Source organism: Gorilla gorilla, chromosome 10 (assembly GCF_029281585.2).
Source record: "Gorilla gorilla gorilla isolate KB3781 chromosome 10, NHGRI_mGorGor1-v2.1_pri, whole genome shotgun sequence".
NCBI classification, from domain to species: Eukaryota; Metazoa; Chordata; class Mammalia; order Primates; family Hominidae; genus Gorilla; species Gorilla gorilla.
In genome coordinates, this window is record NC_073234.2 from 85,001,205 (window position 1) to 85,020,411 (window position 19,207).

General features: G+C 39.2%; 1 protein-coding gene and 1 long non-coding RNA gene across 4 annotated transcripts in view; both read right to left on the minus strand.

The window, feature by feature from the left end:
• Nucleotides 1-1,815, minus strand: part of BEST3 (bestrophin 3) — a 54,125-nt gene extending 52,310 nt beyond the window's left edge. For 2 of the 3 annotated variants that reach the window (XM_019037818.3, XM_004053553.5), the window contains exon 1: nucleotides 127-278. In XM_019037818.3, the coding sequence (XP_018893363.1) occupies nucleotides 127-278 (152 nt within the window). Of the gene's footprint in view, nucleotides 1-126; nucleotides 279-1,685 lie in introns of those variants that run through there. The other variant, XM_019037817.4, reaches the window with a different exon arrangement.
• A 6,270-nt stretch (nucleotides 1,816-8,085) lies between these two features.
• LOC109029161 (uncharacterized) overlaps nucleotides 8,086-19,207 on the minus strand; it is a 33,367-nt gene continuing 22,245 nt past the window's right edge. Inside the window, exon 5 of the long non-coding RNA XR_002008205.3 lies at nucleotides 8,086-8,447. This is a non-coding gene — a long non-coding RNA (uncharacterized lncRNA). The remainder of the gene's footprint in view (nucleotides 8,448-19,207) is intronic.

The window sequence follows — 19,207 nt, forward strand, 5'->3', positions numbered from 1 at the left end:
AGAGGCTCACGCAAAAATGGAGTTACATAATGCAAAGTCAGTGGCAATCAAAAGGTTCAGATTTTTGAGACTGTATTCTTACACAACATCTGATGGCCATTTAAGGAGACATGCAAAGAAAAGTACCTGTACACCAAACTTATTGCTGTATAAAGAACAGCAAAAACAATAAATTCCCTGTACAGTAGTTTGTAGATGCTGCCTCTCCACTTGAGGAGTAACCTATGAAATCCAAAAAAAGTTGCATTTGCTACTTTACTGGAGTAAGTGACAGTCATCTTGGACAGTTTTTTCTAGAAGAGCAAGAAGACAAAACACAAGTAAAAAAGCAATGTTTAAAATAGGGCATAAATCTGTATGTCTGTATATCAAGGAAATTCAAGCCAGCAACTAGTCAGCCATATCTCTGTTTTGTCTTTCTTAGTTTCTATAATTCGGAACTTTCAGATAACCATTATCTCAGTTTAGCAGAAAGCAGGAGGAAAGCAGTCTCTGGGAAGAGTAATATTAGACATCTTAAACTTGCCTTAACTGTTAAATATTATTTTTAGATTATATAGCTATTGGTCAATATATATTTGAATAAACAAATGAGACAAACAAGGCCCTCGTGAGAATTTAATTGATGGGGCACTTTTGGTGGGTTTGATTGCATGTAGATGTCTCTCTAGTGGAGGTCCAAATGCATCATTAGCACTCATTGCATTTCAAAAGGCAGCCAAAAAGTTGGGTCATAGTGATAAATAAGAATGGTGCAGTTTCCCCATGACAAGTTGTACATAAATGCTTAGGGATGGTTCACATTCTCTTTGGAGTTGAACAAAATGAGGTCATTATTTACAACTCTTTCTACTTGAGTCCATTTCATGAATGTGGTTAGGATGAGCACTGGGCCCAAAAGCCTTGTTTTCGGTGAGTTCTTTGGAATTCCACCACTTTTCACCAAGACATTAAATATTCAGGTTTTGAAACAGACAGCGCAAAGCTAATCTTTGAAAATCCTGCTCAATTACTGGCTAAGATAGAACATATGCAAATAAAATGAGATGTATTTAAAATCTTACTTTTCTCAAAAGGATCTATGAAGAGAGTCTTATAGAGCTACTTAGACTGAAATCATGAAGCTTTTAGATAGAATTGTACTAGACACAAAAAATAAATTCTGTAGCAGATTTCTTTTGTAAAGTAGCCTACACCACACATTTTATCATAAACAAGAAAATTTTCTATCTTTACTCATTGCTGGAAAAACAATTCAACTCTGATTTGCCTATTTTCCCTAAGGAAATGAAACTCTGGAGCTACATTTACAGCATTTTCTAAAATCACAAACTTAGCTTTCAACATTACTGATTTTAATAAAGAAGGCAGGGCCTTTTGGCACAAGTAAGTGGCATTACAAAAGGATGGGACTCATGCCACAAAACCGGTTTTATTTTTCCATCTTTACCTTGTCTATTTGCCTAGTGCGAATACAGCCAAAATTGGGAGAGGAGCATAATAAATTAAACCCATTTCATAATTTGTTCTCATGGACTCCCGGTAGTTTTAAATAACCGTCCTTAATTAACTTTCCTTTCTTTCATTTAGTAGTTCACTCTTCTTTTCAAGCTCTGCCAGGAAAATGAAAATCACAGCAAGTAGAGGTCAGAATTAAAATGTATAGGTTTACTCTGGGCACTAACCTATTTATTTGGTTTGTAGTCTCCGACAGGAAAGAGAATCTTCAAATTTCGGGCTCCCCCTGAAGAGGTGCCTTCAGGTCGGTGCTGCACGCCCGGTGTCACCCTTCGCTCGTGCACAGTCAGATTTGCTTTCTGTTCTCTGGCCACTGAGAGGACCCAGAGTGTGACAAGAACAGGGGTTAAATGTTTTTCCACTTGTAGAGGCCTGTTTATGCCAGTTTACCCACTGATGACAGTTATAGCTGGGAACAAACAGAAGCAACAGCTGCTGATGCTGCTTTTTTCTAAGCTATAATTATAACTCCACCTGCCGCCCCAAGTACCCCTTTGAATGAGAAGTTGGCAGTGACATGAAGGGTGTTGGGCCGTTTGTCTGTTAGATTCATTTTGACTCCACCCTGGGATCAAGGAAGAAAGGTTCATCTGGCCCTAAAGAGTTCAAAAAAGAGGCCCCACCAGCCAAAAAAAAAAAAAAAAAAAAAAGTCTTTTTGTGCTTGAAATGAAGATTAAATTCTTAAAATGGGGCTGGAATGCGGTGGCCCACACTTGTAATCCTAGCACTTTGAGAGGCCGAGGCAGGTGGATCACCTGAGGTCAGGAGTTCGAGACCAGCCTGGCCAACATGGTGAAACCCTGTCTCTACTAAAAATACAAAAATTAGCTGGGTCTGGTGGTGGGCTCCTGCAATCCCACCTATTTGGGAGGTTAAGGCTGGAGAATCACTGGAACCCAGGAGGCGGAGGTTGCTGTGAGCTGAGATCACACCACTGCACTCTAGCCTGGGCGACACAGCGAGACTCTGCCTCAAAAAACAAATGAAAAAATTCTTATGAAGCCATAAACTGGGGCAGACAAGAATATAAACAGGATTTTTGCCACTTGAGAGGTGTTGAAAATGTTCTTCAATTAAAAGCAACGATTATGTGTTAGTGTGTGTGTGGTGTGTGTTTGTGTGTTAGAAGAGCACATAGAGAATCATGATATATTGATGGCTTAGTGTAGTGGGAAATAATAACACATGGATTCATCACATTTTTTTTCTTTTGAGATGGAGTCTCGCTCTGTCTCCCAGGCTGGAGTGCAGTGGCACGATCTTGGCTCACTGCAACCTCACCTCCCGGGTTCAAGCGATTTTCCTGCCTCAGCCTCCCAAGTAGCTGGGATTACAGGTGCACACCATCATACTGGCTAATTTTTTATATTTTTGGTAGAGATGGGGCTTCACCATGTTGGCCAGGCTGATCTCGAGCTCCTTACCTCAAGTGATCTGCCTGCCTCGGCCTTCCAAAATGCTGGGATTACAGGCGTGAGCCAACGCACACAGCCAGATTCATCACATTTGTTATCCTTCCATGGTCAGCTAGGAAATTTTTTCTTTTTTTTTTTGAGATGGAGCTTTGCTCTTGTTGCCCAGGCTGGAGTGCAATGGTGCCGATCACGGTGCACTGCAACCTCTGCCTCCCGGGTTCAAGCGATTCTCCTGCCTCAGTCTCCTGAGTAGCTGGGATTATAGGCATGCGCCACCTCTCCCAGCTAATTTTGTATTTTTAGTAGAGACAGGGTTTCTCCATGTTGGTCAGGCTGGTCTTGAACCCCCGACCTCAGGTGATATGCCTGCCTCGGCCTCTCAAAGTGCTGGGATTACAGGTGTGAGCCCACCGCACCCAGCCCATAGTTTCTTTCTTTTCTTTTCCTTCCTTCCTTCCTTCCTTCCTTCCTTCCTTCCTTCCTTCCTTCCTTCCTTCCCTCCCTCCCTCCCTTCCTCCCTCCCTCTCTCTCTCTCCTTTCTTTCTTTTTTTGAGACACAGTCTCACTCTGTCGCTTAGGCTGGAGTGCAATGGCACAATCTTGGCTCACTGCAACCTCCGCCTCCTGGGTTCATGCAATTCTCCTGCCTTAGCCTCCCGAGTAGCTGGGACTACAGGCATGTCCCACCACACGTGGCTAATTTTTGTATTTTTGGTAGAGAGGGAGTTTCACCATATTGGTCAGGCTGGTCTTGAACTCCTGACCTCGTGATCTGCCCTCCTCAGCCTCCCAAAGTGCTGGGATTACAGGCGTGAGCCATCGCGCCCAGCCCCATATTTTCTTTCTTAAAAGAGAGAATTCACCAGCGTTCTTTAAGTAATAAAATAAATAATTTCAGGGCCAATTCCTGGGACTTTTCCAACCTTCTAAAGTAACTTGTGCACCCTTGCACCTTAACTTAAAGAAAATGTATTTTTGTGGAGAAAGATATAGAAAAAAATGCTTATTCTAAAATTAAGGTTACATATAATTAAATTTTTCTAAAACATTAAGTTTTATATGCATTTCGCTGGATTCTTTATCAAATTCTAGGTACCTTAGATTAGAGCAAAGCCAGGGCTGTAGGTATCTTTTTTAATTTCTTTCCCCCATCCCTGTTCATAGTTCCAGTATGGAGCCCTGTGAATAATGAATATTTAGTATGTATTTGCTGTTTGATTATTCCTTACCTTCACTATTATAATTCTGTTGGTTATTTGAGGGAATTTGTGAACATTTAAAAAGCATATATACAATGTTGCACATCTTATGTTGTGTTGCCATGAAAAGTGGTCTGATAGATCTGATGTTATGTTTATAAAGGTTTGCAAGACGAATCTCAGCAAATCTAAACCCAAATGCTTATGAAATAGGAACATCGGAGGTATTTTGTAAAATTCTCACTCTTGCGTCTCCTATTGGATGTGTGGTGGCCCTGACAGCTGGCATATTCCCAGCAGCCATGACTGCATAGCCAGGGGATCTGCCTCTGTGGGGCACTGTACGCACTGTTGGTTGGTTTCATTTCTAAACAGAGATAATTATGTTCCTCTCTCCCATTGGGTTGTTTTGAGGAATGACTAATTAATGGTTGGAGACAGCATTCTAAATGCAAATTAGTCAATAATGATCAGATTGAATGAACAAATTCCCATTGTTGAGCTCTGAATCTGGTGGTTATTTCTAACAGGTACTGAAAGAGGCCTTGTCGAAGTAGCCCTGCTTAGAGGAGACAAGCCACTAAAGCTTATTTTAAAATATCCAACAAACACCGGATTGCAAAGTTGAAGGCTCATATCACTTTTTAAATAGAACTTTAAAGTTTCTTTAGAAATTTTTTCCAGATTCTAAAAGTAAAATATGATTATTAAAAAATAAAAAGGAAAACAACATATAAAGAAGACAGTGGCACTCTGTCCTGCCACACTAGAGGGGTGGTATCATTTGGCATAAAGTTAATCTTGCTAGACTTTTGTGGAAAATATTTTAACCCTATAATTAATAGCAAACAATATGATAGACGCTTAGGCAATTTCAGGGCTCTATGAAATAACTATACCAGCCGTATTTTCCCTTGACAGTAAACATCAAGTTATGTGATTTTGACCACTCTGATTTTCAACAGTCCAGAGTAGCACATTTGTCTTTGATTCCAGTAAACCTCCAATGACAGGGCAATTCATAGAAAAGAACAAGGAATCATTTCCACTTGGAATCCTGATATTCACCTATAGATGTCAAAATAAATCTCTTTGTTCCTTAAGGAAACAGGAAATAGTAACAACAACAACAAGTTTACGTAGCCAATACCACCTTCTACTTGAGAAGCAGCTATTTAGAAAGCCCCACATTCATTTTAAACTGATTTGACATGTCTCCACTGACATGAGAAGTCTCTTGTCAAATTTCTTCTGAGTGATTAGTTGAACATAAATTGTATGTAGATAACACATGTATTCAAGTATTAACCAAAGACCAGACGTTGTATTTTGGAGGATTTGATTCTGAACCTAAGACTTTGGGACATTACTAAGTGGGCAATCAATCAATGTTTTTGACGGGGAAAGGGTTCGAAAAAATCTGAGCTGCAGAAATGTGAGTCTCTGGGAAGAGTGTGTGATGAATTGGAGTGGGTAGGGACTATAGAAGGGGAATCAATTTGAAGGTTATTTTGGTTGTTCTGGGATAAACTGGGATGGTGGGTGGGTGGGTGGGTGGAATGCAGAGGAAGGATGGTGGGAGAGAGCCCAGGGGATAGCTACCACTGCAGGGAGGGGAAGAAGAGTAGGGGTAGGCGAGAGGAGGAGGAGAAGGAGGAGGAGGAAAAGGAGGAGGCAAGAGGAGGAGGAGGAGGAAAGAGAAGTATCATATGACACTTCCTTTGTCCTTTGAGCCTGTTTGCTCATGAAGAACAAACATTATGGAACATGATTCTCAAATTTGTTCAGGTATGCTGTTCTTGATGACATGCCATGAACTTTTGATGTGTTTTATTTTATCCTGCAAATAAAAACATTCTACCAGCAAAAATGGATACAAACTCAAGTTTCAAGTGGGAGCCCATGTGCCCATAAAAAATAAATTTGCTGAATTAAGTATGATTAGTCTGGCCCAGGCACAGTGGCTCACGCCTGTAATCCCAGCACTTGGGGAGGCTGAGGCAGGCAGATCACAAGGTCAGGTGATCGATACCAGCCTGGTCAATGTGGTGAAACCCCGTCTCTACTAAAAATACAAAAAATTTAGCCGGGCATGGTGGCACATGCCTGTAGTCCCAGCTACTGAGGAGGCTGAGGCAGGAGAATCACTTGAATCCAGGAGGCGGAGGGTGCAGTAAGCTGAGATCGTGCCACTGCACTCCAGCCTGGGTGACACATCAAGACTCCGTCAAAAAAAAAAAAAAAAAAAAAAGAATGATTAGCCTGCGGTCAGTGGTCAGTTTTCCTGTTAATACTTCTTTCTGGAACTTATGTTGCTATGTGCTGGATTTCTCTAGAAAAAAGATAGCAAACAGTGCTAAAAGTTCAAGAAAAATTCAGAGTAAAACATAGAGAACAGTCTTCATTTTTTTTTCCATAGCAGAATACACTGGTTTGGTTAGTTTCAGAACCACTTATAGTGATCATGTTTTCCTACAGGTAAATTTTTATTTGCCCAGTTGGATGGTGATCTTCTTGAGAACTCATGTCCTACTCTTTCTTGTTTTTTTTCTTTTTTTCCTATTTACTGCCTGCAACAATGGATCCAACAGCTGCATAACAAACACTGTTTGGGGTAAATCATGTGGCACTCCAGGTGTGCAGAGGTTTCTGTGTATGTCATTGGACATAGAACTGTGCCAAAAAAAAAAAACCAAAGAGGATGGAAAACCTCTTCAATTAATTTATTATCTTTGATTTCAGGGGAGATATAGTGAACTCCTCAGACTAGAAAGACTATTGAGTTTTATTACAGCTGAAGCTCTAAGCTCATAAGAGACTGGATATTTGAGGAGTCATCATTACTTTCCTAGCATAGAGTAATTGCTAACTCAACAAAACAGAAATGCACTAGTTCAAATTTTGAAGGTTATCTTTTTCTAATGGAAGGTATGGAAACTTTGTTCTATTTTAGAGATGAAAGCTTAGAGTCTAGAGTATTATGATTATGGTGCTGAATGTGTATCCTGTACTCTACAATTGATGACTTTTTAAAAATGAATGGTATTATTCATCTCAAATACATTCCAGATTGCTAAAGAAAAAAAATTTCACATAGAATCAATTAAAAATCAGCTTAATTTTACAAGAAAAGGCACACAAATCCAAGAATATTGTTTATTCCAAACAGCTGTGAAATTCCGTTACTTTACCACTGTGATTGTAGAAGGTAGTGGAAATTAGGTTACTGTATGGGTAAAGGCAAGATATAGGTAAATAGAAAAATGCTATGCATAAATATGTGGGCAATTCTAAAATACCTTTTTTCGTGTAGTAAAATGCATGTGGAAATGAAAAACCCATGTTGGTTCTGGTTTTCTTTTCTTTCTTTTTTTTTTTGAGACAGAGTCTTGCTCTGTTGCCCAGCCTGGAGTGCAGTGGTGCAATCTCGGCTCACTGCAAGCTCTGCCTCCCAGTTTCACGCCATTCTCTTGCCTCAGCCTCCCAAGCAGCTGGGACCACAGGCGCCCGCCACCACGCCCGGCTAATTTTTTGTATGTTTAGTAGAGACGGGGTTTCACCGTGTTAGCCAGGATGGTCTCGATCTCCTGACCTCGTGATCCGCCTGCCTCGGCCTCCCAGAGTGCTGGGATTACATGCGTGCGTGAGCCACCACACCCGGCCGGTTCTGGTTTTCTAATATGGTATATTGAGCATTCTTCAGACATCTTTTCAGTCCTTTAACATATAACAGCTCCTTAATAGTGGTTACTGCTGGGGAGAGTAGTAGGTTTGGAGTAAGGGGGGGAGAAAAAAACTTCAGTTTTTGCTCCATATAATTTTATATTTTAAAAAGTAACATCTATATTTTAATATGTAATCATATTAAATAAATGAAATAAAAATCAGACTTGATGCCACTTCCAAATTCATACCTCCAGCTCAGATCTTCCACCCAACTCCAGACTTACCTTAATATTTCCATAGACATCTCAAACCCAACATGCCCAAAATGGAACTCCTGGCCTTTTCCCACTAACATGCTCCATCTGTAACCTTTCCCATCTCTGTTGATGAACATTCCTTCCTTCCAAAAGGTCTAGAACCTTGAAGTCATCTTCAGCTCCTCTCTTTCTCTCACACTGCAATCCAATCTTTCAGCAAATCGTATTGTTTCCACCTTGAACATATACTCAGAATCTGTCATCTCACTATTGCACAGATAGGGAGCTATCTCCACTGCCCCTGCCTCTTCAGAACCCGCATCGTGGTTTTCCGGGGTCACTCCAGCAGCTTCCCACAGGTCTCCCGGTGTCTGCACTTGCTCCCTGCAGTCTGTTGTAACACAAAGGCAGAAAAATCTTATTAAAAGACAAGCCAAGTCAAGCCATGTCTCTCCTCTTGTCACAGAGGAGTGACAAGCCATGTCACTCCTCTGCTCAAAACCCCTCATTCACTCCCTGCTCTTCTCAGAATAAAAGCCTACATCCTTCAATGGCAGCTAAGGTCTTCCATGACCTGCTCTCATTTCCTCTTTGGTCTCATTTCCTCCTTGGTCTCATTTCCTATTACTTTCACCTGTGGACTCATCTCTAGCTGCATTTGTCTCCTTTGTTTCCTCAAACACATAGGCATGTCCCCAGCCTCAGTAGCAGTGAATCTACCTGCCTGGAATGTTCTTTCTCCAGGTATCTGAGGCACTGTCTCCTTCACCTCTTTCAAGCTTTTGCTCAGGTATCTTCTCAATGAGCTGATGACTCTACCTAAAACTTCGTAGTGCCCTGCACACCTCCCTCCCCACAGCACTCCTGATGCCCTTACCCGGCTTCACTTGTGCTCTTTCTCCACACCATTCTCCTTTGTATGTACCTTGTAATTGACACATTTGTTGTGTTTATTGTCTTTTTCTCCCTACTAGAATGGGAGTTCCACAAGGGCAGGGAGCTGTCTGTTGTTCACTGATGAAAGCAAACTGCCTTGAATAGTGGCTACTTCAAGAAATATTTATTGAATGAAAATTTAAAAACAGCCTAGAAGGGTTTCCACTATTTCTCATATGAGAATGCCAATGTCATGAGGACCAGTTCCATGAGTATTTTGTTAATTACTTTATATCCAATGCCCAGCAAAGTATCTGCCATTAGTAGGCACTTAATAAATGTTTGTGAAATGAATAAATGAGGATGTATTTTTTATCCAGATGTTTAGCCCATCTTTTTAGTATAAATGTGGGTTTATTTATTTATTTATTTTTTTGAGATGGAGTTTCTCTCTTGTCACCCAGGCTGGAGTGCAATGACGCGAATTGTGCTCACTGCAACCTCCGCCTCCCAGATTCAAGCACTTCTCCTACCTCAGCCTCCCAAGTAGCTGGCATTATAGTCACCCACAACCACACCTGGCTAATTTTTGTATTTTTAGTGGAGATGGGGGTTTCACCATGTTGGCCCGGCTGGTGTCAAACTCCTGACCTCAGATGATCTGCCCGCTTTGGCCTCCCAAAGTACTAGGATTACAAGTGTGAGCCACCACACCCGGCAATACAAGTGATATTTACTGAATAATTTTTTTTAATCTCAGCATTTTTCCTCTGGAGGTGTGGGTTTTACAGCATTCTGGAAAGCTAAAGACAGGCGTTATTCAGGGACCTCTGAGTACCAACTTTGCATTCTGTCTGCACCGTGGAATGCTTCATCTGCATTCTGTGTGGTTACCTCTCTTCTGAGTTTCTGTATCCTTAGCTACTTAAATCAGAAACTTAGAGTGGGGATGTGAGTGGCCTCTTGTAGCCAATCCATCTGAAACATGGCCTCTCATCTCTTTTCTTTTCTTTCTTTTTTTTTTTACTGACCTCAAGGAGATTTAGACTAGACTACTGCACGTTAAATAGCAATATAATATTTGAATGGATAGAGGCAGAAATAAATTGATTCCTTCTACCTCCTGTTGACTACTCCATAATATCATTACGTTATAGGCATTGGACTGGGCACTCACATGGTGAGTGATAAATGCATTGAACACCCCTTAAGATAGCAGTAAGCAATAATAATGAAAGGATGGACACAGTAAATGTTCTTTGATGATGGTCTAGGTGGTGGCAATATCATTCTTGTGGCTCATAAGATGCCTCAGGGTTCTTGACCTTGAATGCCCTTCTAGGATAGGAGGGTTTTGGTGATGATTAAATTATAAAGGTCCTTTAGTGAAATTTGACTGACTACATTCCAACAGCAGAGTAATAGTATATAAGAGATACGGATGTTCAGATCCACTGTTAAGGTGGTATCTCAGAGCACATTCTGATATGTTTTAATATTTCTGTGAGAGAAAAATGGAAGTAAATTGAGAATCGAGTATACTTCCTCTTCCCACACCTGGTAGTTTGGAGATGACTTGTGTTCTTGCTCATCCTGTTTTTTCTCACAGGTACATAATTAGATTAAATTAAAAACATAAGAATGAGTTGTGTAAAGGATACTCATAGGACTCAGCTTCTACTAGAGCTCATGGCATTCTATCAGACCATTTAATCCTGCCTTTAGGAACATAAGATCTGTTTGCGTGCTGACAGGGCTACTTTCCTTAGCATAGCATTATCTTGTTATAAGAAGACGAAAGTAAAAGGTAAGTTGTATACACGTTTCCATTTCCTCAAAGTGAAAAACCAGGTGGTTGTATCTCTTGGGCTTCCCTTCTCCAAGCCCTTGTAGAAAGAGTTTGTTTTTACATTTGTCGTTAGAGTAAGACAGCCAGGATTGTTCCTTGCTAACTTCATTAATAACTAACAAAATTACATATGAATTTACCTTTTGACCCAGCAATTCGGTTTCCAGGAATCCACCTAACGCACACTTCCAATAATAAAAAAATGCATTTGCACCAAGTTATTAACTGCAGCATTGTTTGTAACTGAAAAATGCTGGAAAAAATCTAAATGCCCCTACACAGGAGAGTGGTTGAATAAACTATAGCACATCCACAAAGTGTAGTACTGTGCAGCTGCAAAAGGGAACAAGAAAGATGTTTACGAATTGATATGGAGTGATTTCCAGGGTATACTGATGGGTGGAAAAAGTATAAAATAAAACCTATGTCAATAAACATGTGAAAAGATGCTCAACATTATTAATCATTAGGTAAATGCAAATCAAAATGACAATGCGATACCACATCCACCCACTAGGATGGCTATAAACAAACAAACGAAACAGAAAATAACAAGTCTTAGTGAGAATGTGGAGAAACTGGAATCCTGTACATTGCTGGTAAAATTGTAAAATGGTACAGCTACTGTGGAAAATGGTTTGGTGGCTCCTCAGAAAGTTAAATAGAATTATCCTATGACCCCAGCAATTCTACTTCTAGGTGTATACCCCAAAATATTGAAGACAGATATTCAAAGATGCATATGTAATGTTCATAACAGCACTATTCACAATAGCCAAAAGGTGGAAACAGCCCAAATGTCCATCAGCTGATAGAAAGATAAACAAAATGTAGTATATCCATTCAATGGAATATTATTCAGCCATAAAAAGGAATGAAGTACTTACACATGCTATAATGTGAATGAACCTTGGAAACATTATGTTAAATGAAAGAAACCAAATATAAAAAGGTCACGTATTATTATGATTCCATCTATATGAAATTACCCAGATAGGTGAATCCATAGAGACAGAAAACAGACTAGTCACCGCCAGGGCTATAGGTAGGGAGAAATGAGGAGTAACTACTTGATGAATATGGGGGATTCTTTTGAGACATTTTTGAGAAAATTTTGTGGAACTAGAGAGACATGGTGGTTAGAGAACATTGTGAATGTGCTAAATGCTACCAAATTATACACTTTATTATTTTATTTATTTATTTTTTTGAGACAGAGTCTCCCTCTGTTACCCAGGCTGGAGTGCAGTAGTGCAATCTCGGTTCACTGCAACCTCCGCCTCCTGGTTTTAAGCGATTGTTGTGTCTCAGCCTTCCAAGTAGCTGGAACTACAGGTGCGTGCCACTATGGCTGGCTAATTTTTTGTATTTTTAGTAAAGACAGGGTTTCACCATGTTGTCCAGGCTGGTCTCGAACTCCTGGCCTCAAGTGATTTGCCTGCCTTGGCTTCCCAAAGTGCTGGGATTATAGACATGAGCCACCATGCCCAGCCTGAATTGTACGCTTCAAAATGGTTAATTTTATCTTATGCAAACTGAACCTCAAAAGGCAGAGAGAATAGCGATAGTGTACTACCTTTCATGGAAGAATAAAAGGGGAGATAAAATATGCATGTATCTGCTCACTTATGGAAAATAACTTTTTACAAAAATAGATGCAGTGAGATTTGGTTATTCAGAGTTTGAGAATGAAATGGAAAGAAGAAGTGGAATGGGGTAGTGGTTGTGGGGTGACATGGACTAGATAAACTTCTTGTATAGCTCTGACTCTTAGAACCAGGGAATGAACCACAAAGTGCCCCCTACCCTGTCCAAATAATTAAAATCTACAGGATATGGGAGGAGCCCAATTAGAATGCAAAGGGTAACAAGTGGATCTAACTGTATTACAAATGAATATCATAACCATACTTAAAGAGTTGGGGAAGAACCAACTAAGTTTGGAAAACAGTATTTTGACTGTACAATATAAAGCTAAAGACATAAAGAACTGTACAAAAATATATACTCTAGTTGGTAAATTTGTTTCCACAGACAGAGGCATGGGTTAGCAACTCTGAGACTACTTTATGTATATATTAGGATTGAGCAAATAAGTAAAGTGTTCTTTAGAGAAATAATCAATTCCAGGAAATATATAAGATGAGCCTGAACGTTTTATGGTGCCAGAAACTAAGGAAGTACTAAAAAATGATGGAGTATGTCAAAATGACACAGGAGCCATATCGAAGGAGGTCCCAGTGAAATTTGGGACGAGGTGTGCTAAAAAATGGATAATCATAGTAATGGATTATAACCCATAAAATACAATAAATGTTCCTGAGTCCATACTGATATAAACAAGTAAATGAATAAGTAAATAAATTAATGAAGCAAAGGGCCAGCTCTTCTTTAATAAATATAGAAGGAATAGATCATCCTGGCTAACATGGTGAAACCCCGTCTCTACTAAAAAATACAAAAAATTAGCTGGGCGTGGTGGCAGGTACCTGTAGTCCCAGCTACTCGGGATGCTGAGGCAGGAGAAAGGCATGAACCAGGAGGCGGAGCTTGCAGTGAGCTGAGATCACCCACTGCACTCCAGCCTGGGCGACAGAGCGAGACTCTGTCTCAAAAAAATAAAATAAAATAAAATAAAAATAAAAATAAATAAATAAATATAGAAGGCAGGATGGAAATGGAAAGTCACCATTAGCAAAGACAGGAATCAATATACACTAATAGTACAGAGAGAAGTTGTGTTAAGAAACAGGGCATTTGCATGATCTCAAAGTATCTCCCCATAAGATACTTTTAGTTACAAAGGGAAAAGCAGTAGCCTTATAGAGATGAAACCTGTCAACTACCACAGAATCAAGTGACCAAAGTTAACTTCACCAGTAATGCCATATTGACGTCAGGGATTCTTAACATGATGCACCGAGAAGGGCACAACATCACTTCTGTGATAGTCTTGCCCAAAATGCATAACCTCAATCTCATCATAAGGAAACATCAGACAAGTGTACATTGAGAGACTTTCTACAAAATAATTGATTAGTACTCTTCAAAAGTGTCAAGGTAGTGAAAGACAGATTGAGAAACTGTCACAGATTGGAGAAGACTAAGGAGACAGGAAAGTTGGACCTTAGACCAGTTAGGACATTAGGGGACAACTGTAACATTTGGATAAGGTCTGCAGATTAGTTAATAGAATTATCTCAATACTAACTTCCTGGTTTTGATCATTGTATGGTGGTTAGGGAGGATGTTAATATTAGAGGAAGCTGGACAACAGGTATATGAGATCTCTGTATTGCTCTGCAACTTCTAAAATTTTTCAAAATAAAAAATTAAAAACATAAAAAAGCCTTTTTCACTTAAACTTTTTTTGTTTATTTTACTTATTTTGATTTTTAACTGGGCCCAGATTTTAAAAATATGTTTAGAGTGACATCATTTACTTTTCCTTTCAGAATACTTTAATGGGATTAAGGAAGGAAATTGAGAACATTGAGTTGCCCCTGGCCCTTTCCCTTCCTAGAGACAAGATTCAATCCCAACAGGGAAATGGTGGGGCAGTAGGTGGTGGAGGATTCAGGGTGGATCCAGTGGGATGGAATTTTCTGGGAAAGTATTGTCACTCCTATGCCTGAACGACAGAGGGGAGGGAGAAGTTACTGGAACTCAGAGAGATTAGCTGAATGAAAAGAATACTGGACAGTATTCATGGCTTTCAGGGGCAGGACGCAAGCAACCCACAGCAACCAAGCAGCTGGAGCAGGTAAATAAATCGTCTAATTTTACTTCCTTTCTGCCTTCTGAGCTCTTGCCAGGGCCTCCCATTGACTGAACCCAATCAGAAGCCACAGGGGGAGGGAGCCCATTGATACAGTTTAAACATATCTACTTCTAGTGCCCAGAGCAGGGTGGAGAAGACTGGAGAGTACATCTGGAGAAATAAAGGTAAGGTATCCAGCATGAAGATGATCTACTCCACCCCTCTCATTTTGTAGATGAAAAAATCCTCAAAGAAGTGAAAAGATTTATTCAAGGACACAATAAAAGGCAGTTTGGTAGAGTTGAAACCCATTAATCTGCAAGTTGGAAGACAGGTTCTAGTCTTGGATGGGCCACTGCCCTGGGCTTTAGTTTCTGTATCTATGAATGAATGGAGGCAGACTAAAGCAACGGTCTTCAAACTGGGGTATCCATACACCTGGGTTTACTTAGGAATTTGTAGGAGGTATAGGGTATGGATAATTTTAAGTGAATTATTTTCCAGACCCACAGCTTCCTTACTTACACTGTCTTCTAAAATTAATCTGCTTTTCCCTTTCATAATCATCCTTCTCCCACTTGACACAAGAAAAGCATGCCTTTCATGTATCATACATATGACTATAGTGCATTACCCCAAGGTGTGAAAATTTTGAGACACCAAACAAAGGGGCATTTTGAAAATGCATAGCTTTTGAGACAGATTCCTCTTACAGTACACCAGACAGCTTCAATTAAGAAATACTGAAAGGGGCAGCATTTACTCATGGCAAGTATGCATCGGTACATAGTCTTTCTGAGAAGGGTTTGTATCTCGCAAATGAATGTTTCACATTTCAAACATAAGGTTGGAAGTGGGTCTTTGTTCATTTAGGAGGAAAGAAGATTCTAATCTGATTCAGATGATGAGCAGCTTCTAGGAACTGGTTGTGCCACATGCCAGGCTGACTGGCACAACCAGGAGTGATGATATGTAATTATCTCTACCTCTCATACACATGATTTTATTCTTGTATAGTGCTCTGTCTTCACAGAAAAACCAGTTCACAATGCACTAGATGGAGCCAGGAGTTTCCAAGACCAGTTGTCACTTCCCTTTGAATATGTTTAAACTAGGACACAGCAATTGCCACACTGGGTCAGGCTTATGTATCACTCGTCCCACTCTGTTGTCTATTTGGAGAGCAGCAGTGGTCTCCTTGGTGCTCACCTTAAGGTTAATAATTTTCAAGTTTCTTTTACTTGCCAATTATGACTCTGCCTTCCTTACATTTCTCTATAATTATCCCTCCAATTCTTGAAAATACTATTATTTTGTTAAAATGACAACATGCTCACTAAAAATTCAAACAAATTAGGGAGTATAAAAAGGAAGGACAAAAACATCCCAAATTCGACCAATCAACAATAACCGTTAACATTTGGTGACTGTCTTTCTATGCCTAGACACATTCTCTGCCTAGATACACATGTATATTAATTCCATAAATAAGACCATACCACACATGCTGTGCAATAACCTGCCCTTTCCCTCAACAATGTGTAATCCGTATGCAGCATATCACATATGTTTTATTTATGTGCTCAACACTCCTTTATTGAAATCCATTTGGATTACTTCCAATTTTCCACTCTCTCTATGCCATGATGAACATCCTTGTGCATATTTCTTGTCATACTCTGAAAATATCTGTTTGAATTTATGAATTATATTATTTTTGGATCATAGGCTCCTTCAATAATCTAATGACAGCTGTAGATCACCTCCCTTCCAAAACACATGTCTTCGTATAACTCATTTTGTCTTTGATGTTTGTTTTTGTGGTTCATAAATATGCCCCCTAAAATTCATCCTTGGACTTGCTAAAGATCCATGAGCCCTAAATTAAGAACTGCTACTTTAGGGTTAACTCCAAGACATGTAAATTTTAAATAACCTTTAAAGTAGTTTATGTTAATTTATCACTTGTGTGAACACTCATGTGTCCCTCTGCCTCTTTTAGTTGGTGGGTTCACCCTCCAGTCTGTGCCCAACTCTGGAGGTTTGGTGATACAATAAGTAATCAGATTATATAAATTTCCATTGACTACCACAGGGGCTGAAGGGATTTTGAACACAAAGCAATGCATTCAACCTTACTTCATAGCCCTTAAGAAAGTTTCATAAGTCAAAAAGTTTTATGAGGCCAAAAGTTTCATAAGGTGCAAAAAATGAAAAAATGTATTTGAGTCTTTGCTTCCTTCATTCAACAAAAAGATACTGAGTAACAGCTTTGTGCCAGTCCTGATTCTAGGAGCTGGGGATACACAGATGAAGACTAGGTTCTGCTTTCAGGGAATTCCAGGTCTAGGTGGGCGAACAGACATATACACAAACCATTGTCAGGCAGGCAGAGATTATAGTTGGCTATAATGAGCAGCATTAAGATAAAAGTATGAAACCGCGTTGTGTACTCAGGTCATCCTCCGTGAGGTTTATTAGCAAACATGCTTCCTTCACATGGCTCATTCTTCATCCCCACCCATGTGAATCTTCTTTCCTTCTCTCCATCCAATATTTATTTCACTTCTCAGGGAGACTTAATCTAATTTGAAACTCAGTAATTTCTAGGGTGGCTGAAGTGAATCAAGGAAGCTGAAGAATGTAAAAAGTACTCAGGACACATGTGGCAAGGCTACTGGATGACAACATTCACTTTGCAGATTTGCAAATACAGATGGCCTAGTAATTAAGTTACTCCAGCAGATGAAAAATAGAAGAACTTCAAGTCAAACTTACACATGTAGATAAGTAGATTGCTTGCTATCCAGTGGAGTGTATAATTATTATAACCACAAAGCAATAGGCTATCTAAGAAGCTTATTTTTGTGGTTATTATTATTATTATTTGCCAAAGGTACTTTATACCTTTCAGCTCAGACTTACTCAATAGTTGAGTGCCCTTAGAAATAAGCCATTTTATTTGTTTCCGTCACAGCCCAGGGATCTCTTCAGTAGCTTGATTTTCGTTTTTAATTTCTTTATTGAGTTTTTCGGTTCTAGCATTTCTATTTTTTTAAATAATTATTTATTGATGCATAATAGATGCGCATAGTTTCAGGGTATAGGTGATAATTTAATACATTCATATAATTTGAGTCAAAGATCAAATTAGTGTAGTTGAGATATTCATCACCTTAAATATTTGTCTTTTCTTTATGCTAGAAAGAATTTCCTTTTGAAATAGGTGAATCTAGCCTATTTGCTGTGAGTTTGATGCCATTTGGTCCTCTGCCTATATCCATTCCTCTCATTTTTTCCCATGTTTTTATTTTTCTTCTTCCCTTGCTGACCACCATCTTCTCTTTTTCTAAGCTTCTCACATTCAAATTGTCATTCATTGGTAAATTCTAGGTCTTCACATTTGCAACAATCTTCAGTCACTGCTTACTTGTCTCTCTGAACCAGGCCCTGGGGTTCCGAGGACACAGCAGGAAACCATCCCTCAGTTAAGGTCTTTTCCTGTATCTGGGAATGAGAGGAAGAAGGTGAGGGTAACTATTTCTCCCAAATTCTTATTTCTTAAGGACAGTACTCACACAACTATTTTAGTTATGTTGATTTCCCTTAGAATTTTGATTCATGGTTATTTTCAATAAATATTGATTTTTTTTTAAAGAAAATGTTTGGGTTGTGTGCACTTTACATTCAAAATGAAAGTATCTGTTGATGCATAAAATGTGTTTTTAATACATGTATTAATTATTTACAAATATGAGTCATAGGCACCTGAAATCAAGCATTCAAGTCTATCAAGAACAGAAGCCATGGTATTTAAATAGTACAAAGGAGGATGGCTGTAACATCTGTCAGCATCCTTGCTACACTTCTGGGTTAGACAGTTTTTTTCTAAGGATTCTTCATGATACAAATAAAAACATTTAAAAATCTCTACAATATTTCTTGCACATTCAGTGCCGACAAAAATGTTTTATGTTAGCATCTCATATTACTTAATTTGTTTTTGATGTAAAATGTAACTTATTTCCCTTAACTTTTTATATTTCATTGATGTTTTGTGTTTTTCAAATCTAGTTCACACTTACAGCCAGAGATTCTCTTTTAGGTTTGAATAGTGTTTTATGCTATGTTTTCATAATTAGTATAACTTCTGTTTTCTCATTAGTCAAAGGGGGATCACAGTAAGGTTGTCACAGGATCATAGGGTTGTCATGAGGTTAAATGAATCAATACATATAATGGTATAATGACAGCAACAACAACTAACATTACTTGCATACTTCCACAGGCTAGGCACTATGTCATGTGTTTTACGTGTATTAACTCATGTACTTTTCCCTACAACTGTATATGGTAAGTACTATTATTATTATACTTTTTCTCTGTACTGTTTAGGAAACTGAGGGCACAGAGCATGTCAGTAACGTTCCTAGGTTACAACAGGTAGCAAATGGCAAAGCTGGGATTAAAATTCAGGCAGATGGATTTCAGAGCCTGAACTCATCCACTGTGCTCTACTGCCTCTCGGGTAAGATAATACTTAAAAGAGCCAGGCTGTGGATAAGTAGGAATTTTTATACAAATTGAAAAGTAAAACCTGGAGAATACGAAATGAATGCTTTTTATCTTGCTAATGCTCAGTACAGTCTGGCTAAGGCACCTCTAG